The sequence below is a fragment of the Toxorhynchites rutilus genome, chromosome 2 (assembly GCF_029784135.1).
Source record: "Toxorhynchites rutilus septentrionalis strain SRP chromosome 2, ASM2978413v1, whole genome shotgun sequence".
NCBI classification, from domain to species: domain Eukaryota; kingdom Metazoa; phylum Arthropoda; class Insecta; order Diptera; family Culicidae; genus Toxorhynchites; species Toxorhynchites rutilus.
The window spans coordinates 288,996,447-289,020,416 of record NC_073745.1 but is presented as its reverse complement, the minus strand read 5'-3'; the positions used below and the strand labels follow the sequence as shown (position 1 = coordinate 289,020,416).

Genomic DNA, 23,970 nt, shown 5'->3' with positions numbered 1-23,970 from the left:
CTGTTAACTCACAAACCGAAATAATTTTGCTCAAAATGCTTAATATCGAAGCAGCTAAAATTACATCCACATGTGGAATCATGTATGATTTTCGGTTTTTGTTTCTCTTTTCCACTTTTGATTAGTATTCATTGCCATAGGGTGGCTTTAATATTATAGAATAACATGTAGAAGGTGTTCTCATTAACAGAAATCGGAAATTCAAAATGTAACTATACAAATCAACCACCTGTCCATATTACCCCCACTGTCCGTATTACCCGCGGTACCCCTATATGAGGAAATGCTGTTCATGGTTGAAAACCAATCCCAAAAACATTGAAGTATTCTTCGACTTGAATAGGATTGGAAAATCAACTTTTTCAAGCATTTTATATGGATAAACGATATAGTCTATCGTCTATGATGATTGTTCATGAATAGTGTGCACAGAGAATCGCAGCGAATCGGATCAAATTTTCATATTTTTCGCAATATGAAAAGCGACCTTACCACATATACTTATGGGTGCAGATACACTCACCCAGTTCCGCTTCCGTGCTGTTAGTTTACTTGATCTCGTGAGCTCACAGTTTAATCTATTTAATCAATAAATACTAGTCATGCACAGGCGGCAGTTGCCGCTGTGCGGAATTTATCATCCGCTGGCAAGCGAAGGGGTAGCAAAATGCAACAACAACAAAAGTTTCCAGGAGGGCGGACGGCTGCCAGCTGCCATGTGTAGGAAATTCTGGCCCGCCTTTTGTGCAACTCTGTATGCAAACTCAATGCACCGAATGATACAGTTCGTTGGTCCGTGAGTTTGTGGACCGGTGGGACTGGAAGACCTCCCAGCTCTTTTCTCACACAATGCCATACGGTCGGCCGCTGAATCAGTGACGTAGAGCAGCATTCAGATTAAATTATATCATTTAATGCTAGCCAGAAGTGAAATTGTTGGAATTCGTGTGCACATAAGGGCGGACGCGACGACGGGCGGCGACGGCGCAAGTAGAACGACCGGAGGTTATACAATCATAAATTTTCCATGGAACTTAGATTAGTTAGCGAAAGTTTCTGTGCCGAGTGCCCGAAAGGCACTCGGAACTGCCGCCACTGATGTAGAGGATCAGGCACACTCGAGTTCAGCTGCTTTTTTTCTGTGGGTGGCAGCACGAGATTTTGAGAGCATGTATAGAAATACAGCCCCGTATTCCCGCAGCTTTCCGGCTGGCTTGGCTGGCTGGCATGAAACAGATAGCCAAATAACTCGTAAAATTATGTTATTTTCATTAACATCTGACACTGACTCATACATCATCATTATTTGATATGTACATATGGTTTTTCGCTTTATCGTTCCACTTGATAGTGGCGCTGGTCGGGGCCCGGGTTTTATTTAGTGGTAAGCCTTGTCAAATATATTATTGTATAGTTTTGGGCCTTGGTGGTAAAGCGTATTGCCGCGGGCGAGTTTTACTCTTTCGTTTGCTTGAAAAACGACACGTGTTAGGTTTTTTTTCTTAGAACCAAAAAAAAGGATACTATATGTTCCAAATAAAACTAGTTATCAATCAATTTAGAATTGTTCGCATTTATTTCGTCGATTAAACGTTACTGAAAAGTATGACCAGATTACATTAAAACACTATATATTGACTCTTATGTACTTATGTTTTAATTGAGCGATAAAAAAACATTTCGGAAGTTGAAGCATGTTATTTACCTTGTAAATGACTGTAATCATAAATTAAAACAACTATAATTATCTTCGAAAATATTATGAACAGAAAAGTTATGGAATGGGATCCTTGAAGACCCCAGAAGAGACTAGGCTAGGAAAAAAATCAACCGAGTTGATTGTTGACAATCAGATATTTGCTTCCGCTCGAAAAGGTAAAAGGTTATGTAATAGTCATTACTAACGCAACTGTATTTTTTTTTTCTTTGTTTTGATTTTTTTTTTTTTTTGATATTTCTGTTTCTCTCATTCAATCAGCATACATTTTTATGTTTCGAAATAAAATGTTCTATCGACATGTACTTTTGCATTACTTCGATTTGAGATAAAGTGTAGCAGAAATACGTGAAGTACGCCCTACCATTCGTTCTTCAATACCACAACTTTATCTGTTTTACTTCCGCGGTAATTTTATTTTGAGTACCATGAAAAACAACTATTTCACTGTTTGAATAAGTTTACATTTTTGCGAACTGAAATTTGATTTTCCCAAAGAATCCCATAAAAATGTTTTTTTTCATAAATGAAAATATGTATGGCCTATCCAGAAAGTTACAGACGTTTTTGACTAACGCAGCAGTGGATGGGGCTAGAGACGCCATCTTGGAATCGAACAATTCATGCGCTCAGTACGTTTCAAACTATGGTAGAGGGATGTCCATATCCATTTTAATTTCCTCACTGTGAATAGTTAAAATGTTCTCTGCAATAGAAAGTCCCGTCACTTATACAGCCCGTTTAGTGAATAGCAGTGATTCCAACTGGTTTTCAGTAAATTTTATGTTATAAGAATTACCTTGGAAGAGCTTATTCATTTAATTCATTGATTTGGGAATATAAGACAGATAAGTCAAATATAGCTGACAAACTTTATCGTTCATCGAGTTTTAGATTATTACCACAACTTCATCATACATTTTTCCTAATCGATCTCGGCATCCTGGATAAGAGCATAGCAAATCTTTCGATAGTAATTTTCCATCTTTACAGTAACTTCCGTACGTTCTGTTTCAAAATATTGTTTGTAAATCGTTCCAACGATGATGTCCTGAGAAGTTTATTTTTCCCTCTTCTTCTCAGTTACAACATGCATCAACAGATCTTCTAAGTCGTCAAGACAATTGAGGTCCTAATTATAATAGTAGATCAACAGAAAAAAAAAGTTATGCGATCTCTCAGAATATCGTAATATCGTTCCATATCGAGAATAATTGGACCCATATTTTTTTATTTCGTCGTTAGACTGGTCCTTTCCACATTAGATTGATCCATTACATCTCGATCATAACTTCTTAACCACTGGACCGATTTTTGTCATTTACCACCCAAATTTAAGTTCTAGTTTGATGTTTGTGTTGATGTAGAGTGTCTGCACCAAATGTATATACACAAGGGTGCCAATGAAAATAGTCATCTTGAAATTCAAAAAGTTACCACATAAAAGAATATTACCACATAAAAGAATATTAAGAAACACTCCATGCAAAATATCAGCTCAATTGTACTTACGGAAGAGTGACGCAAAGCGGTCGAAGCTTGAGTTTTTTGAAAATCGAAAAATCAACCAAGGTAAGATTAAAGGAAAAAATAAAAAAAAAATCATACAATTTCAAGTTTAGGCTCGTTGCAAAGGTGACATTACACAATAAAAAAAATCTTTTGCTGTTTTTTTTGTTCCATTGAGTTCTGATTTACAGGGTGTTAACAATGGAGGAGAACTAAGGGAAAATTCGGTACATATTACACATTTTCTTTTATAAATGCGAAAATGCAAGCCAGGCCGCTGAAATTGTGAATGGTGTTCATGGTGCTGATACTGCAACAGTAAAATACGTGCAATTCAATTAATTTTTTTAAATTTTCATTTTTTTCACTTTTTTTAAACATTTTTATAGTTTTTTGAAGTGCAATACACTAAATTAAGATATTTAGTGTCAACAAATGAACCGTTTGAAGCTAGCAATAGATCAAAAACGTCCAGAATTGACAAACAAAACACCATGTTCCATCAGGACAACGCAAGGCCACACAATTCCGAGAGCTTGATTGGAAATGCATCCACCATATAGTCCAAGCGATTACCACCTTTTTCTCGCATTGCAAAATTTCCAGAGTGATAAAGAATTGGAAAACATTACAAAAATCTATTGTCAGAGTTTTTCGCCAATAAGGACCAAGACCTCTATGATAGGGACATTATGAAGCTATCTTTAGAATGGCAACAAATTTTGCGATAAACCGGTGCATATTTCAAATCGGACAATCCGAAGCATATTAAAAATAGTTTTGAATTTCACCCAATAATAATTGATTACTTTTTCCCCAACCTAATATGATTCAAAACGGTATATCACTGATTTTAATCCTTTATAAGCGCGCAGCTTGTGCGCCACTCCCGAAGGAGACTGCCCACCAAGATCAAGTTTGCCCGGCTGAGACTCCCTTTAAGAGCGAGTTCTAGTACTGTTACTTCCGTAATAGATGTACGGACCGTTCCAGCCAGGCCACGATACTCTAGCTAGACCTCAACAACTAACTGAAGCCTCATCAATCTTCATACGAACCTAAAAGAAAACGGTAACTTCCACCAGTACCTGAATGAATCTCATCACAGGCCAGGTCGCTACTCTATACCAGAGAGCGTAACCCAATGCAATTGAACAAACATATAATTCAAATTCCGCAAAGCGGAAGACGGATTATGAACAAAAAGATCACCGGAAATTAACGGGTTCCCAAACATTAAATTTTGATAATTTAGTTTCTAGTTTTAATTGAGGAACAACAAATTGACATTAAACATTTGGTTTATTTCTTAGGCCTATCTATTTCTTCTCTTACTTCTCTATTATATGTGTGTGTGTGCGTGTGTGTGTTTCTAAGTCATGACTTTGTTGAGTTTCGTTGTGCTTTGATCAATCTGTCAGTGCATTGTTCAATCTGTTAATGCTTTGTTTTCATTGCATGTGACTTATGGTTGATTCAAGCATCGGCCATCGCGTGTGAACGACTATGCGTTGCACTAAATGCTTGCGTACGATATGTTTTCAACTTGAACAGATATTCACATGTTTCGCACTTACAACGCCACTTCATTGGATGTCCATTTGAAAATGTTTGTAAACTACGCTGTAGCCTGTTTTTGTTCAAACTTATAAACTGTGGGACGCCCTACTATTTATTCTCCAAGCTAAATCCATTGAGAGGGACACGTTCTAAAAAGTTTATGTTGCCTCATCACAGCACCACACACTATGGAAATTCTTTTCGGTTTTCCCCGAACAAGTTTTTCCATTAATTAAATACAATTAAACTTCCATTAGAAACCCACTTAATCATTATTCGGTATAAAATAGCAACAAATATCTTGTTCAATTCCTACGTTTTCAGTGTGGAGATCAAATAAAATAAAACTGTCCTGAATTTTATTTTCGCTGCACTTTCTTTAGAACTTCAGAGTCCTCGCATAACAAAATAGGGATATTGAAGAGAATAAAATTAAAAAAACAATTTGTATGTGCCTAAACTAAAACTAGAAACAAAATTCTAAGTGTAAAATGCTCCAATGGAACCGAATAAAAGTTGTGTTTTGTATATTTTTTGCGATATACTATTAACAATATGACTAATTTCATGTCAACTTGACTGGCCGTTGGCAGCACCATTCGAACAACTCTATCCATGTAAATGTGTCCATCGTCCGATGTGTGGAAAACTTGTTGGAAATTCTAAGGACTATTTATATCTATTTTTTCAGAATTTTAAAAGCATACGTTTTTTGAGAAAAATGAATTTTAATTTTTAAAATAACTTTTTTGTCAGCGAAATTTTTTTCCAAAAAAATTTTGGCATTTTTTGTGAAAATTTAAATAATTTCCTACATTTCATCCTTTGACAAGAATTTCGTAGGTATCATAGTTTTTAAATTATAAATTTTTGTAAAACATATATTATTTGTATGCACCAAAAAGTTCTAAAAAGGCCCGAATACGCTTTTTGAGTAACACCGTACCCCAAAAAATGTAACGCGCGCTGAGATAACACAGCTGATTCCTTTCGATGTAAAGGGTCACTTTTTCGGCGCATTCTTTCAGTACATGATTGGAATTGTGTGGAACTTCCGCAACGGTAACAATGATGCGAATCGGTTGAGAACCGTTAAAGTTATAAAATGATTCATAATCGGCGCATCAACCTCCGTGCATTAATCTAGAAGTTTTAATTTTATTTTTAATCCAAGAAAGAACAAGGCAATATTGGCCTGGTATATTCCCAGCAAGCTCAAGATTTGCCGCGATATTATTTTCTACAAATCATCATCAACCCGCCACTTTTATTTCCACCTTTAAACCCCATTCGCGAAACACAGCCATCTGTTGGCTCTGGCCAATTGAGCAATTTCCTGTTCCCGCAGTCGGATGATGACCATACTAAGCGCCCGAAGATACTCATCATTTTCTTTTCTCTTCCCTCCCATTCCAGGACCGGTGGTGGCAGTATGCTAGGAGATGTAAATATTTCGGCTATCCTAGACTCGTTTAGCGTTGGCTATGACAAAAGAGTAAGACCAAACTACGGAGGTAGGTATTTCCCAGCCCTCCCCCACACACACGATCTCTGTCTCTGTATTTCGCTCTCTCTGTCTCACTCACTCAAATCCGTGCTACTGTCTAACGACGACAGGAGCCAACTCGCCGCGCGTTTTTTACGACTTCCGTTGATCCAGGTAGTAGATAACGAAAATGTTAGGGTCCGCTAGCAGGAAGAAAGCATGAAAAATTAACTAACAAAGCGAAAAAAAAACACACAATCAGCGGAACAGAAACCGCAGGTTTTGATTAAGAAACTAATGGAGAGATGTCGGAAAATTATAGGCAGATATGCTAGAATCAGTAACAGTGTTATATCCGGGACACACAGACACACACGCACGTACAACTAACCACAACCCGTGTCAGTAAAATGTAACGACCATCACGAGTTTCCATTTCCAACGAAAAGAATTTAATTAAGTGACTACATTCACCAGCAAATCAACACAATCGCAGTGTGGCTTTCGCCAAACCAATCGGTACCGTTGAGGTTACGTTTTCACTCCTGGGATAGTTTTTTCCTCTCCTTTTTCTGTATCAACATTAATGAAACATGTTACCCAATTCAACTGCGAAAAAAAACAGCGAACGGTCAAGTGATAAAAGTGTGAAAAGTGTTTAACAGGAAAGGGGAGCGCGGAAAAAACGTATTCAGTAGTTGGGAACGTCGGCAGGTGTTTATTGCAGCGACAGTGGTGTGTCCTCGTGAATTTGTTTGTTTTAATTAAAAACTTCATTTGCGTCATGTTGTTGTCTAGCGAGAACGAACCACAACTCTGGTGAGCAATGATAGTAGTTACATCAGCGGAACAGGAATCGACCTGAATCGATTCTCATCCCCCCACGATCAACACACAACCACTTATATACCTACCGTGATAAGAAGTGACAAAACTGGGATTGCAGAAAAGCGAACTTATCGAATAAGAAAAGGTTCCGCCAAGCGGACTGAAACTTCCCGTGTCAGAGCCAGAGCAGTGTCGGTCCGCAGTGTGGCCCCTCCAGTTTTACTCCCGACCACTCACTCAGCCAGTTAGTTCGGTCAGGTTTTTATTTTCATCTAGCGTGTAGATCTTATTCGATTTTTGTTTTGTTCCATTGATGATATTGGTTCTGGCCTGTCGTGAAAGTATATCTCTTATTGCGCTCGTTTTTTTCTTTTCTTTTTCAGTAATCACGTTCTTACTATTTTATAATTCTTCTGTTGATTTCCCCCCTTTCGAGTTGATCTTTTCTCTGCTTTGTTACCGTAAGTGGCATTCTATGCCTTAAATCGAGCCCTGAATGAGTACTCTTTATCGGATGGACATTTGGGGTGGAAGATTAGAATAGTTTTTTCGAGATAGTGTGTACCGGAAGAAACGCATCGTAGGTTGACGCAAATTAATAAAATCTAGAAGTGATGAAGAACACAGTTAGGAAACCGTATTAAAATGAAAAAAAAAGCAATTCCAATACTTATTATCAATGAAGAAAAGACTAAATAAATAAAGAATGTCAAATACTCTCAAACAATATAATAATTGGATTTGTCGAATATTCGGCATTTCAAACTCTTTTAAGTAAAAAATAAGATTTTTTTTTCATGTTAGCTCGTAATGGACATCGGGGAACCCAACCAACTTGTATTGATTATTCAATTGTATTATTAAATTCAAAATAGGAGTACCATCCACTTATGGTTAAACAAATAAAAGGACAAAATCGATAATTACCGCCTTCATCAATTCCTATGTGATCCAGCATATTTGCTGTCGGACTGGTGTTCATTTTCACATAATATAATGGAACTTAATCAATGGATCAATTCCACGTGAAGTCCATCCACTGCTCCGATCCTCATCCATTTTATCACATCGTAGTATGGTGATGGTTATGCTGTATTCGATTGTCATATGATCAATATTAGTTGAAACATTTTATAGAAGCAATCAGTTACCTTTACTCCCAAAAATTATAGCTATGGTCATTAAGCAGAAGGACACTTTCAAATGTGTGTATTTCTATTACTATTTTTTTCAATCGAAAACCTTTCTAGGAATGGAAAAAAAGTAAGTAACATTCAGTAATTCCACAGGATCGTTTCTCATCGAAAATAATTAGACCCGAATTTTTTTATTTCGTCATTGGACTGATCTTTTCCTGGTCCAAAAAATCATGATTTAAAAAACAAATCTCAACTTCCAAACCGCTGGACCGATTCTTATAATTCACCCCATAAACTAAAGATCTTTTGAACTAGTTCTTTTCTTTTGAAAAAATACGAAAACTCTTGGAAATGCTTGATTTTGCATGAAAAAAATACGCATAAATGTTTTTTTTTGTTTTTCAGTGCAGTGGTCTGCAACGACTTTTTGTTTCAATATTTTTCAATGCAAGATAATTTATTTCAAACAACATATAAAAAATAGCCAATGTACTTGGAGTCGTTTTTTTAATAGATTTCGTTAGTCATAGCTGCTGCGACTCGATGGGGACGCATGATGGAACACCATGTACGTGATGCGTAACGGTTCGGCTGAAAAGTTTACACTTTAAGGAGTTTCACAATACCAAAAGTTGCATCACTCTCAATACTGTAACTCACGAACCAATCGACCGATTGCTATCAAATTTTGACACGTATCCATTGAAGGATAGTGCTTTGTGATAGTCAAGTAGATTTTTGCAAGAGGCGCCATCTAGACGTCAACCTTATGACCTTTTTAACCGAACTGTTATATATTGCGGAGCACTGACATTCTAATTAAACGGCTATGAGTATACATCACTTTATCATATGATATGTAAAATTAAATTGTCTTTCATTTAAAAATATGAAAACGAGTAGTCGTTGCAGACCAATGCACTGAAAATCCAGAGAAACATTTTTTGGGATTTTTTCTCATACAAAATGAAGTATTTTCGAAAATTTCAAAAATTCCCAAAGATGTTTTGTTTGCGGGGTGAATAACAAAAATCGGTCTAGCAGTTGCAAAGCTATGTTTTTTTTCAAATCACTATTTTGAAAAATCCCAAAATTCTGAGAGATTGTATAATTGAAATGGCTGTATTTTATTTCATAAGAATAAAGATCTTCCAAATTCCGATAAGTTTTTGTACATTGTTTGTTGATTGATGCTTCAACTGAGTTGTTTACTTGCTCGGTAACGATTGAAATCTACCAGAAGACGGGTTTTCCGCACAATATAACAGTCAGCATTCCCTTTTTTTCGTCAAATCATTCAAATGTTGAGATCAGCCTTGACGTTCCGAATGACCATCGACCACAGTTAACGATCAAGAGTTAGTAATAAAAAATTGATGATTGAAATGCACATTTTTTCAGTATTTCTATTCTGTAAAATGTCAGCTCTGAAAAAATATCATGTGGATTTGTTGAAGCAGCTGAAGATGTCTGATTCAGGATTCATTTTTTCCCTCACGAGAACAATATACAAGTTGGCCAAATGTCGATGTTTGTGTTCTCATTACTCTTACTCTTACGCTTACGCTTACGCATTACTCTCACTGCACTGATTATGCATTGCGAACGTTTCTCTTCTATTTATTACAGAAGCTCAAAACTTTAAAATTCATCGCCTTTAGCCTTGAAAAAGGTCAATTAAGAAGTCTACCAAGTCTACCAACTAACGCGGTCGCCTCTGACACACAACGGTCACAGGTGGTTACATCCCTATTCCACTTCCACCCTTATTCCACATTACTACTAAATAAAACATCATTATGCGTAGCATAGTGGCAATGCACCAAATATAAAATTTATTATTCTTCAATAACTGTTACTCTTCAAATCATAAGATAACTCCTTCTTTGGGAAAACTACTGCACTATACTCAAAGTAAGTAGTGCTGTTATGAAATTGAAACGAATAAAACAGGTGGTGTGTTGACTACTTATAACAAGTTGCCTATGTATGTTTCTTCAACAGTGTTTGGTTGAGGCCTCTTTCGCGAGAAAAAATATGGAATTTCGAACATGCCCATATGAAAAATACTTTCAAATAATATTCATCGCAAGATTATGAAACAATATTTAGGTAACCATCACCATGGGTATATTATTGGAACCGGGGTTGGGATCGAATCAACCGTATTTTAGCAGATGCCGCGTAATCCTGCTGTATGACAATAGTTCGTTACCACTGGTAATGATTTATAACAGTTTCATGTGATTCAAGGTTAAATGAGTGTTTAAACTTGAATCAGCAAATGGACACCAAACTCAATTGGTTTAGATATTACTACAAATAAATAGCGCCAGTGATGATGAATTTAACTTTCAGGAAAAAACAATTTTTAATCTATATGTGTCAAAATTCTATGACAAATTGACGTTTTCCTCACCGTTGTTCGTTTTGGTCGACTTTCACCGACTACTGGCCATTTAGATGACGATACCGATACCGATACCGTAAATCTTTATTAACATGCTTGAAGTTATATTCTGAGGTAGTGGGTCGAATTTCGGACGTTTTTTCGAGCAAAAAAAAATATTATTACTATATATTATTTTATTATCAATTCGTTATCATTTTGAAGAACACAAAAATAACTAAACAAAAAAAAATTAATAAAAATTACAAATTGGTGAGGTGAAGAATAAAAAAACAGTTTCCTGGCATATTTTTTGTTTCAGATAGCCAGAAGGGTTGATTTCAAGATATCAACCCTTCTGGCTTTTTTGGATTCCTTTTTAATAAAAATATCACTATGGTATGAAACTCAGACGAACCAAAACACAATTTTGAATAAAAGTAGAACTTGAATTATTGCAATTGAAACTAAATAATTTCGAGAAAATTTTGAGATTCCTTAACGCGTAGTCTCTATAGTGCTTGTTAGGCCATTTTTTAGCGTCAACAGTATTTTAACTATTAAAAATGTTTGATAAGCGTATTAAATTATTTTTAGACAATACTTTGCAAGCTAAAAACAGTAGACTAATTAAAATTAATGTAAAAAAATAACTAATTAAAATGAATGTCAGATAGCGATGAGAGTTTGACTTATGCCGTGTCACACAGAAATCAATTGGATCACAAACAGTACAGCCATTTATGTCTCAATAACGGATATTTATTGAGCGATATGTTATAATATACGTTTGTGATTGCCATAGTTCTACAGAAGATAAATCAGATAGTTAAAGGTAAAATAAACAGCATTCTTCATATGACCTAAGTTACCAATGACGAGAAAATAAAAATAAATAAAATAGACAAAAAGCAATACTAAAACTGATATTATTTAGTATTTGCTTTACGAAAACTCATGAGTACTTTAGATGCCAGTAAAGATAACACGAGGATCAGTATCAATATATACAAAACGGAAAAGAAACACCCCAAATGTCCATATCTTTCTTCCCTGGTCTAACCCACTGACTGCTTACCACTGGGACGGAGCAGTCGAAAGCATTTCGTCTTCCCTAGCGTAGAAATCAAAACCTAAAACATAATTTAACAAACAAAACAATACAGGAACAGCAAATCTCATCAAACGCAGAATCGCTACTCACTGCAGTAAACTTAATAGTGGATGTGTCATATATATATGCAACTAGTAGAATGTTGGAACTTTCTTGCTAAAAGTGTGCGTGTGTTTGTAGTGAAGCAGCAAGTCATACCCAAAAAAAAAACAATAAAACTACTGCGAAGTACTTTAAGAGAGAACGTCAGCAACAACAGAGTGAAAGACATAAACGTGCTCATAGAATAAAAAAAAATACTACAAATTTCATTTTATACCTCTCTCAATATATACCTCTCTTTTAATGCCTGCAAATAATTATAATATGACGTGTATGTTTTGCCACGTTATCCGTGTTTCAGGACCGCCGGTTGAAGTGGGAGTCACCATGTATGTGCTGTCTATCAGTTCGCTGTCTGAAGTTAAAATGGTACAACTACTATGACTACGTACCTGTTTTTCTTTACATATAAGCAATTGGATTTTCTGTTAGTTTTCACAAAATTGTAATGTATGATTTATTTTGTTTATAATTTCATTTCGCGTTTTCAATTGGTATTTGGTATGTATTGATCCTCTTATAGTCTCAAAGAAAAAAAATATGACGAAACTTATGTTGGATGCAAGTAATGCTTCCTCCAAAACCACACTTTTCCCCAGCATTGAAAACCAGTTGAAATCAGTTGAAAATTTGTTTCGATATCATTTGCATCATTGTCACAGATAATCACGAACGAGAAGTATGTCTCTAGTTAACTGCCACCCAAAATATTCCGAGCTAAACCGCCTCTCCAAATTATTTCGTCTTTCTCTGTAACAAGTATTCGTGTGTATGCGTGTCTGTATATATCAGCCAAGAACTTTGCCCTTAACAAGCAGCACTTGTTCAAATCGTTAGGACAGTTTTTACAAAATTTGTTTTGGAAGCAATTCAATTTTTGCAACATAAGCACATTTCATTTTCACATCACCGTGTGTAGCAGCTGTCCGCTGGGAGCAATCTACCGAAACACCTTTCCACAATACCCTTGACTATGTACTTTCTTTAATCCTATCCACACCAATGCCCGGTCAGCTGTTGATCTCATCACATTTAACGAATCACACACACACACACACACACACCAATTAATTAAAGTCGACAGCTATACCCACCATTATTGCACACTGAGTCACACAGACCCACGATCGCAAGATATCACGGAAAACCTGAAAATCAAGTACTTCTTTCACAAATCACAGGAACGGTAGCCGTTCTGATTAGCTATTTAAAAAAAGTTGTAGCAAAAAAACCTTTGGTTCTAACTATTATGGGATTCACATCGCACGGTAGGAGATTGCACCGGTAGTTAGCTGTTTGAAATTGGAATCGCTAGTAGATGATGTTGGGCATTTCGATGAGTTATTGACAACTATTACCTTCTGATCAATTGTAATCGGTAATATCTAATGGTGTAAGCAATAAACTCAAAAAAAACTTGAATATTTCAAATTTACATATTGTTAAAATATTAGCGTTTCGGTCATATAGAACAAACGAACAGAAAGAAACATGTTTTAACGGAGTTCGCATGGTTTAATTTTACCACAAAACATTTTTTCAGAGACGCCACATAACTATTCACGTCTTTGCTAGGGGAAGGGCTGTTAGACACAAACTAAATATCGAGGTTCGTTCAAACTGGTTCAATGCTACTCCATAGTTAGCGGCATTCCTGAATATGTTTTTGACTGATATTTACTTATTGATCTCAGTACCTCAGTAGTAATGTTTGTGAAATAAACCCATGAATAAAACACTTCGAAACCTTGTCTTTGTCTGAACAGCTTTGTAAAGATTGTAAATATTCTATGCGGAAATAATGCCGTATTATAATCACAGGAAATACATGCCTGTTCTATTGAGATGTTAAACTTTTTGTAGGTAGCTACTCAAAATTTTTCTACGTCCTTCTCATCTTCCAATAATGTAACGTTTGAGGGACAGAAGTTGAGCCAACCTTCTACTGCTAATTAAAATGTCAAGCCAAATAAATTCAATAATTTATTCATTCTTTGATTTTGCTGACAAATTTGGAAAACATCGGTGTGGTAATAGGTTTGATAGTGTCGATTTTCTTTATTATTCTGACAAAATTTGAGAATCAATTTGCGGTGGATTTCTTCCAGAAGCACAATTTTTCCCACCAAATTCTGCCCGGCAGAATTAACTGGTCATGGTACATTGCAATGTAGAAAAAAAAACTTTCCGTTTCAAGACATATCACACGGTACTTCAAAGATTTAAAAGATTTTGATTTTTGAAAAAAAAAGAGATTGATTTTTGTTATTTTTTTAATGACAAGAACAGCATTTTCTCAGTTTGTCCTATAATGTGTTAGTTTGTTAGCTTGTATAAATGTTAGTTTGAAAAGTTTTGAAGATGCCTTGAAGTAGATTACGTTCATTCCTGCTAAATTGAGCAATGAAAAATATTAACATTATATAGTGTGTCTAGTTTGTTGTTTTCTATCTGTACTTTCATTATGGTGTTTTTTCGCCACCGATTTGGTTTGGCGGATTAAAAATGTCTCCAAAACCACAAAATGTCTCGATTTGCAACGTACGAACTTCTAGAAACCTGTCAACTCTCAACGTGATTATTATCGATAGGGTGGCAGAGTGAGCGTTACCGTCGACCGGAATGTTGCGAATTTCGCGATGGACGTTGTCTCTGAGCTCTTCTCTTCCAACAAGTTGCTGGCTTGTTGGCATAAACCAGTGACTTGACATATACTCATAAAAAGAAATCCAATCATCAAACTAACTTTTCAGTAAATCCAATGTAACGTGCGCTATGTGTTCTGGCTAAAATTAGTCGTCCAATATGTCACGATAGCACTCTCCATTGACGGTAACATGGATGATCCTTCAGGACCCCCTGAAAATACGGTTTTATTTAGATAAAACTTGAAAATATCGTATACTTTGCCTCATGTTCGTAATACCGCGGATAGAAGATGGTCGTCCTTTGATCTTTTTCTACTAACGCTTATTTTGACATTTCTGTAATGTTTCTTTTAAACATCTCCGTTGCTATCTTCCTCGCACTCACGAAGAATGTAAATGAAATGAATAAACAAATGCCAGGCGCGTAACCTTACCTTCGGTTTGACGTTTGCGAGGTTTGTTTCAGTTCCCATTCGTTACCATTTGAATAGGCACATGTGTAAATTGCCACGAATGGGAGTTGGGAGAACACTCAAAACTGTCAAACTGACCTCTTTGAGCACTGAATGCTGCAGAGATCTATGTATTAGGATTGTGGAATAATTTTTGATTAGATCCTACAATATTATTCCAATACAAAAATGAGCATATTCAATACCAAATCAACGCTACACAAAAACAGCAAAAAACTATTACTCAGACCACTCGAATTCTGGAAGGTCCTCCTTAAGGACCAAATTTAAAAAAAATACGTGACGTATTCAACGTTCGATAACAACGATAACTCGCAGCATTTTTTTTTTCATGGAATTGCTTTAAAGATATTGCATTTACCAAATTAAAATAAAGATTCTAGGATGATTTTCCAATCCCAAATCAAGGGCTTTAAGTCTGTAGGTATCTCTTGGATTGGTACGGTGAGCTCTCTAGGATCAAATGGTGGTCCTAGGAGAAATCCGGGAAAATCTTGAAACTTCTTCTAAATTGGTCCTAGGCATCGATAGATGGTTCATTTGAATATAAAAAAGTCTGAAATTCTTTAGTTACCTTATATTTAATGTGAATATGTCGAAAACTATTTCGGACATTTTTTATTCAATTCGAGAAAATGCCGAAACAAAAAAAATATACACGAAAAAATACCATTCTAAATACTCGAGATATATTCATAGGTGTACACTAGGGTGCCAACGAATGTATGGGAAAAAAATCGACCCTAAAATTTAAAAAAAGTTACGCTATACAAAATGTACACCACCTCGAAAAAACACCCTATGCCAAATTTCAGCTCAATCGGACTTAAGGGAGAGTGGCGCATAATCAAACAAAAATCAATTTTTCAGACGGAAAAACGACCAAGTGAAAACAAACGTTTTTTTGACAAAAATTTTTTTTCGAGATAACTGTAAATCTCGACGAGTAATGCAATTTTAAGATATATTTTTTTTTTATCCCTTTTGTTTATTTTAGACTCATTAGCATTTTAGCTGTAACAGAGCCGAATTTTAATCGTGTACATGTCACATATTTATCATATCTATAATTAGCACATTACACAGTTGCCATTTTTCGGCGTTAGAATATTCCCTTCTATACCATTGCAAATGGTACATATTTACACAGTAGCCATTTAGGCGAAAGAGTTTTCTATCTGTTCTTCCATTATCCACAGTTAAGACTGGACAGCGGAGACAGTCGTTGATCCATTGTTGAGTTATTTATAGAACAGCAGCCCGATATATTTCTGCAGAGCAGAGCAGTTGTATGGATGAATCGATCTTATTTCGACCGTGGATCGATCTCCATCGCTGATGATTGTTGCGTGGACGTAGTTATTCTGTAACAATACAAAGATGGTCAATGGGGGCCCTGAGTTTTGAACTCACGATCGATCGCTTACTAAGCGAACGCGCAACCAATGTGGCTACGGAGACCCCCTACTTTTTTTTTTTTAAGATATTTGGCATTAGAAATTTTTTTTAAAACCGCGATTTTTCGTTTTCCAAAAACACTCAAATTTTAACGTTTGTGACACCAGTTAATGAAGTCCGAATGAGCTAATATTTTGCATAGGGTATATTATTGTGCAAATCAACATTTCGTAGCAAATTCCGAATGAAAATCGAGACAACTATTTTTATTATCACCCTAAACCATACTTTTCGTTTCGCATGCCGAAAAAAACTAAGTCCCAGGGTGTCGATTTTTGACAAAATTTTTTTTTTCCAGATGACACTAGATCTCGACGCTTCATGCAATTTTAAGACATTTGGCATAAAAAAAAATTCGAAAACCTCGATTTCCTTTACTGATTTTTCGATTTTCAAAAAAACTCAAAGTTTGACCGCTTTGCGCCACTCTCCCTCAAGTCCGATTGAGTTGATATTTTGCATAGGGTGTTTTTTCGAGGTGGTGAACATTTTTTATGGGGCAACTTTTTGAAACTCGATATGACCATTTTCATTGGCACCCTAGTGTACACATTTTTTAAGAATGCCTATTTTCGGTAAAATCAACAGAAAAAGTTAGCAAAAAATGAGAAAGAAAATTTTCAATTGAAACAGCAAACTTTTTGAATTTATCAAATAAATATCAAATATTATATAGAGAGGACTTGGCTTTACAAAAATGATATCTACAGCAAGGGTTTATTTGGTCTCAATATCTTAAAAACCATTAAATAATTAAAGTATTTTAAAGAAAATGACACGAAACAGATAATGTTGGTACTGTTCAGCATCTTTCCGAGAAAGTTCATCTGAATACCATTCATTTGATGATAAAGGATTTGGTATTGGTCAATTTGTCCGTTTTTTTTAAATAGGCGTATACTCAGAAGAAGATCTATCAGGCAACCCTAATTCATGAAAAGCAATTCCAAATCAGCAAAAAACAGCAAGTTTTGACGCGACCGCTTTCGATTTTATTGAAACTCGGTACATATGATGGAAGCTACCCAAATTCACAATTTTAATTATCATCTGACCAATTTATATTACGACGGATTTTTCAAAAAAGTGTACTCAAAATCATTGATCTTTCTTTAAAATTTCCGTAACTCAAAATCCAGATGTTTGATTGAAACATGATATTTGACAAAGTTGTTGGAAAATTAATGAAAAAAATTAGCAAAAATTACATTTTGAATGCTAAGAAATATCACTTAAAAATTGAATTTAATATTAAAAACTTTCATATCGTAAAACACCCCTCTTTGATATTTTTGTTTGTATATTTTTATTGGAAATCCCTTCCAATTTAACGAACGTATACGAACGTATAAATTCATATCTCCATTTTGGTTAGTTTGCCATAGCACCGACAAACTAACCAAAATGGAGATTTGAATTTAACTTCAATGCTTTGTGAAATCGTAACCATTTGAGACAAGTAACAAAAAAAAGTAGTGTACATGCGATTCTACGTGAAAAACTATATAGGGTAAGTGATTTTGGTTTGTCCGATTTGGGGTGTTTTTACGCAACTAGTGAATGCAAATCGATTTTTCTTCATTAAAATCACATATAATCGATACGATTTTGGGTTTGTTGAAAAGCCTCAAGTCTCTAGTTGCTAATACTATCATAAGGCGTTGAAATGATTCGAATTTTTATAATTTTTAACGATCTGCCTTGAAGAGAAATTAAGATCATGGTTTGACCACCTCTGATCATGGTTTGTCCAAAAAAAGATCATGGTTTGTCCGGTTTTAGAAATCACCGTTTTTGAATGAAATCATTCGAATTCACAAGTAGATGTTGCATTTATCATTGCTTGAGTTTACTGTCATCATATTGATCCATTCATAATTTAGACTTTCTCCAGAATATTGCCTTTTTTGGGCATTTTAAAAGTGTTCACCTCAACACACTCAACACAGAGAAACCTTATTACTGCTATGTGCGAAGAACACAATAAGGTAAATGATTTTGGTTTGTCCAGTCGAAAATATGATCATGGTTTGCCCACTTTTTTGAATGCTCTAATTCAGCGCTCCTGTGTCTGTGTGTTTCGAAACATATAAATGAAATTGCCTTTTACATGATTCATAGTAGTTTGATAGTATATTTTTTCGAAATCACATGTTTTAAAGGATTATAAAATACACCTTCTATTTGTGTCAATGCGCCCCTCATTCGAGCTAACTTTTAATCGATCACCAGATGATTATTTGGCACGTATTCAGACCTTTTAGAGATTACAACACTTATAAATATTGTAAACATCATGCTTGCTCACCATTTGTATCGGATTTACATAGCTAAACCATTAAATTAACGCATTTTGATGAACTCAATTCTGATCATGAGTTGTCCAATTCAATAATGTTGTTTGTCCACATGATTTCTAAGGCAACCGTTTGGCGCGCTGCAGTTTGTTTATTGTGTCCTTCGCGGATAGCAGAAATAAAGTTTCTCTGTGTTGAGTGTGTTGAGGTGAACACTTCTAAAATGCCCAAGAAAAGGCAATATTCTGAAGAAAGCCTAAATTATGAATGAATCAATATTTTTTTTTTAATTCGTTTATTTTTACAGGCTCAGTTACTTAAGTTTAAAGGAGCCGAATTCTTAAATATATTTTTAAAACTATATATATATATATATATATATATATATATATATATATATATAGAAACAATTTTCTTACATCTATGGTTAGTAAGGTGGAAAACCGATTACTCGCGGTGTACTCGAGTTTAGGAGGGTGACATATTTTTAGGAGAAGGATGGGATATAAGGAAATTGTAACAATGTTGATGAACACTCATTTCATAAATCTATTCGTATATCTATAGTGTATTTACATTTCAACTTATTCTACTATTTATAGCAAGGGGACGAATTATCCGCAAAGGAAGGAAAGGAGGGTATAAGGATGTAGGGACAATCACACACGAAGATCTATAGCTTTAAGGAAAACATATATATGGGACATGTAATCAAGGTCTAACCGAGCCAACACATCTCTCACCGGCACATTGGGCTGTCTTCCTCGGGCCCGAAGGGAGTTTTCTAAATTCGATCTGGCGACCAGATACACCTCGCACGACCAAACAATGTGCTCGATGTCGTGATAACCTTGGCCACAAACGCAGAGATTGCTGCTGGCAAGATTGAAACGAAAGAGTAGTGCATCTAACGAACAGTGATTGGACATGAGTCGAGAGAAGGTGCGAATAAAGTCCCGACTCAAGTCCAGACTTTTGAACCACGGTTTGAGGCTAACCTTAGGGATAATCGAGTGAAACCACCGGCCCCATTCATCTTCATTCCACTTGCGTTGCCAGTTAGCGATGGTATTTTTGCGAACTAAAGAATAAAATTCATTGAAGGCGATTTGACGCTGATAAATATCGCCTTCAATCGCACCTACCTTTGCTAATGAGTCAGCCCTCTCATTACCCGGAATTGAGCAATGAGAAGGGACCCACACAAAGGTAATGACATAACAGCGTCTGGATAAAGCACTCAAAATTTCTCGTATTCTCTCAAGGAAGTACGGCGAGTGCTTTTCCGGCCTCACTGAACGGATAGCTTCGACGGAGCTAAGACTATCCGTTACAATGTAATAGTGTTCAACAGGTCGTGAGGCGACGCTGTCCAGCGCCCAGTATATCGCTGCCAATTCAGCAATATATACCGAGCAAGGATTCTGAAGACTGTGTGAGGTGCTAAAAAATACGTTGAACACTCCAAATCCTGTGGACTCATTCATAGAGGACCCATCAGTAAAGTATATATTATCACAATTGATACGCCCATACTTTGCATTGAAGATTGTAGGAACGAACCCCAATCTAAGATAATCTGGATTTTCATGGATTTTCTCCTTCATGAACAGATCGAAATGTACAGAGGAATTGATGTAGTCAGGGAAACAAACACGGTTGGGAATATACGAAGAAGGATCAACCTGCATGGAGACGAATTCATGATATGAGCTCATGAATCCAGAATGAAAATTTAGCTCGATCAGCTGCTCAAAATTTCCGATCACCAATGGGTTCATAACCTTACACCGGATGAGGAACCGAAGAGATAATAAATTGAAGCGATCTTTTAGTGGGAGTACGCCTGCCAAAACCTCGAGGCTCATGGTATGCGTTGAGGGCATACATCCCAACGCAATACGGAGACAAAGATACTGAATTCGCTCGAGTTTAATGAGGTGTGTTTTGGCAGCTGATTGAAAACAGAAACTGCCATACTCCATCACTGAGAGAATAGTTGTTCGATACAACATAATAAGATCTTCGGGATGGGCTCCCCACCAGGTGCCGGTAATTGTACGGAGAAAGTTTATTCTTTGTTGACATTTTTTACTCAGATACCTAATATGGGCCCCCCAAGTACATTTGGAGTCGAACCAGACCCCAAGATACTTGAATGACATAGCATGAGTGATCGGTTTACCCAAAAGTTGAAGCTTTGGTTTTGCTGGTCTATGCTTCCTAGAAAAAACCACCATCTCTGTTTTCTCCGTGGAGAATTCGATCCCTAGCCCAATGGCCCAGGTTGAAAAATTGTTCAAAGTATCTTGTAAGGGTCCTTGCAGGTCGGATTCGTTTGATCCTACGACAGACACCACTCCATCATCTGCAAGTTGTCTTAGGCTGCAATTTTGTGTAAGGCAATTGTCGATGTCGCTTACATAGAAGTTGTACAAAAGGGGGCTTAAACATGAGCCCTGGGGGAGGCCCATGTAAGAGACCCGACTTACTGCCGAATCTCCGTGAGAAAAGTTCAAATGTTTCTCACAAAGCAAGTTATATAACATATTATTCAATAGAGGCGGCAGACCCCGAGAGTGTAATTTGTCTGACAAAACCTCTATTGAAACAGAATTAAAGGCCCCCTTTATGTCCAAGAATACTGAAGCCATTTGTTTTTTTTCGGCGTAAGCCATTTGAATTTCTGAAGAAAGCAACGCAAGACAATCATTCGTCCCCTTGCCCCTGCGGAACCCATATTGTGTATCTGAGAGTAGGCCATTCGTTTCAACCCATCGATCAAGGCGAAACAAGATCATTTTCTCCAACAATTTCCGTATACAAGACAGCATTGCTATTGGGCGGTACGAATTGAAGTCGGACGCGGGTTTTCCGGGTTTTTGAATAGCTATAACTCTTACTTGTCTCCAATCATCTGGAACAATATTATGCTCCAGAAACCGATTGAATAAGTTCAACAAGCGATGTTTCGCCACATCAGGGAGATTTTTCAGTAAGTTGAACCTAATTCTATCCGATCCCGGAGCAGAATTGTTACATGAAAGGAGAGCAAGAGAGAATTCTACCATCGAAAACTCGGAATCAAGATCGCACCTATCTTGTGGTATATCTCGAACAATTTTTTGCACAGGAGCGGAATCAGGACAAACCTTCCGTGCAAAATTCAAAATCCATCGATGTGAATATTCTTCGCTTTCATTCGTTGAAGAGCGATTTCTCATGTTTCGAGCCACTTTCCATAATTTTTTCATTGACGTTTCTCGTGACAAACCTCCCACGAAATTTCGCCAATAAGCACGTTTTTTCCCTTTGATCAAGTTTTTAAATTGATTTTCAAGGTCCAAATACGACTGAAAATTTTCAATGGTTCCACGTTTCCGAAAAGCTTTGAATGCGTTCGATTTATCCTGATAAAGCTTGGAACATTGGCTATCCCACCATGGATTGGGAGGCCTTCGGCGAAGAGTGGAACCTGGGATGGGTTTCGTTTGAGCGCGAACCGCGCTGTCATAGATCAAACGAGAAAGGAAGTTATACTCCTCCAATGGAGGTAAACCATCTCTGGAATTGATGGCTAGAGCAATCGCGTCCGCATATTTTTTCCAGTCAATGTGTCTTGTGAGGTCATATGCCATGTTTATAGATTCAGAAGAATTCGAACCAATGGTGATGGAAATTTTGATTGGCAAGTGATCACTACCGTTGGGGTCCTGGATTACATTCCACTTGCAATCTAACGATAGTGAATTCGAGCATTCCTAAGCATTCGAGGTTTAGGCACACGTGTTGTTTCCCCAGTGTTCAAAACGGTCATATTGAAGTTGTTACAAAGGTCATATATCAACAATGAACGATTGTCGTCGTACTGTTCCCCCCAGGCAGTTCCATGAGAGTTGAAGTCTCCCAAGATCAATCGTGGCTCAGGAAGGAGTGAGCACATGTCATCAAGTTGTTTGCGGCTAACCGCAGCTCTCGGAGGCCAATACAAGCTGACAATACAGAGGTCTTTGCCTCTGATGTTTGCATGACAAGCAACAGCTTCGATCCCTCCAATAGGTGGAAGGTCAATTCGAAAAAATGAGTGGCACTTATTGATCCCCAAAAGCACCCCTCCGTATCTATCATCACGGTCCAAGCGTATAATATTAAAATCGTGGAAAGAGATATCATCTCGCGAAGAAAGCCAAGTTTCGGACAGAGCAAAAACATCACAATTGAAGTTATGAATTAAAAATTTGAATGTATCCAATTTAGGGATAAGACTACGACAATTCCACTGTAAAACAGTGATATCTCCGACCTCTCTATTTGAATTAGACATCAAGAGAGATAATCATTGCAAGGAGGGGCCATGTTTGCATCAATTGCTGTAAAATTGTCTTTAATACTGGAAGCATTGAGATGACAAGGGTTCTGATGGAGTCGGAAACATTAAAACACTTGAAGATTTGATCCAAAAGGTCAGACAACTTTATAAATCCCGATTGGGAAGTTGAGCTAGACGGAAAAACAGGGACAGTTGGGGTTTTTGATGTCCCCTCGAGTGCTGGGTCGTTCGAAGGTGAACTATTCCCACGAAAGCCAGGAGGAACCTGATTTTGCTTGTCCGCTGCACTCGATTTTTTAGGCAAGCTAACTGGGGGTATCACCGGGGGGATTTGTTCTTGAACTTTGGGAGTGGTCACATTTTTGCGCCGGGGATTCCCTTTGAAAATAAACGGTGTGCCCCCGCTAGCTGTGTCCGCTTCCATTTCATCAACTGGCAACGTGGAAAAGATATTGTGTGTTGAGATTGGTTGTTGTTGTTGTTGGGCCAGTGGAGAAGCGCCCTTTAGAATTTCCGCAAAAGTGCGCTTCGAGCGTTCCTTTAAAGAGCGCTTCTGTTTCTCCCAGCGACTCTTGTAAGTTTCACAAGCTGAGAGCGCGTGTGGGGATCCTCCGCAATATGGACACTTATGCTCAGTCGCACTGCAGGATTTCCCCTCATGTTGCTCTCCGCAAGTGGCACAGCGCTCCTTGTTGGCACAATAATCTGAAGTGTGACCAACTGACTTGCATTTGTTGCAAGTCATGGGCTTTGGCACGAAGAGTCGCACAGGTAGTCTCAATTTGTCCACCATAACGTAGTCAGGGAGGGCGGCACCAGCAAAGGTGACTCGAAACGAGTCTGACGGCGTAAATTTAGTTTGATCCCCATCATGGGAGAGTTTCCCGAGTTGGCGACAGTCCAAGATCTTTACTTCCATT

The 23,970-nt window shown here is 37.0% G+C and overlaps 1 protein-coding gene across 12 annotated transcripts in view; it reads left to right on the top strand.

Annotated features, from left to right (window-relative positions):
- The window catches only part of LOC129767924 (gamma-aminobutyric acid receptor subunit beta), a 182,912-nt gene that overhangs the window by 51,173 nt on the left and 107,769 nt on the right, over positions 1-23,970 (top strand). For 9 of the 12 annotated variants that reach the window (XR_008741596.1, XM_055769205.1, XM_055769203.1 and 6 more), the window contains exons 3-4: positions 6,203-6,300; positions 12,146-12,213. Coding sequence is in view for 11 of the 12 variants with exons in the window: in XM_055769205.1 (XP_055625180.1) it covers positions 6,203-6,300; positions 12,146-12,213 (166 nt within the window). In the remaining variant the exon portion in view is untranslated. The remainder of the gene's footprint in view (positions 1-6,202; positions 6,301-12,145; positions 12,214-23,970) is intronic. The other 3 variants (XM_055769204.1, XM_055769214.1, XM_055769206.1) reach the window with 1 other exon arrangement.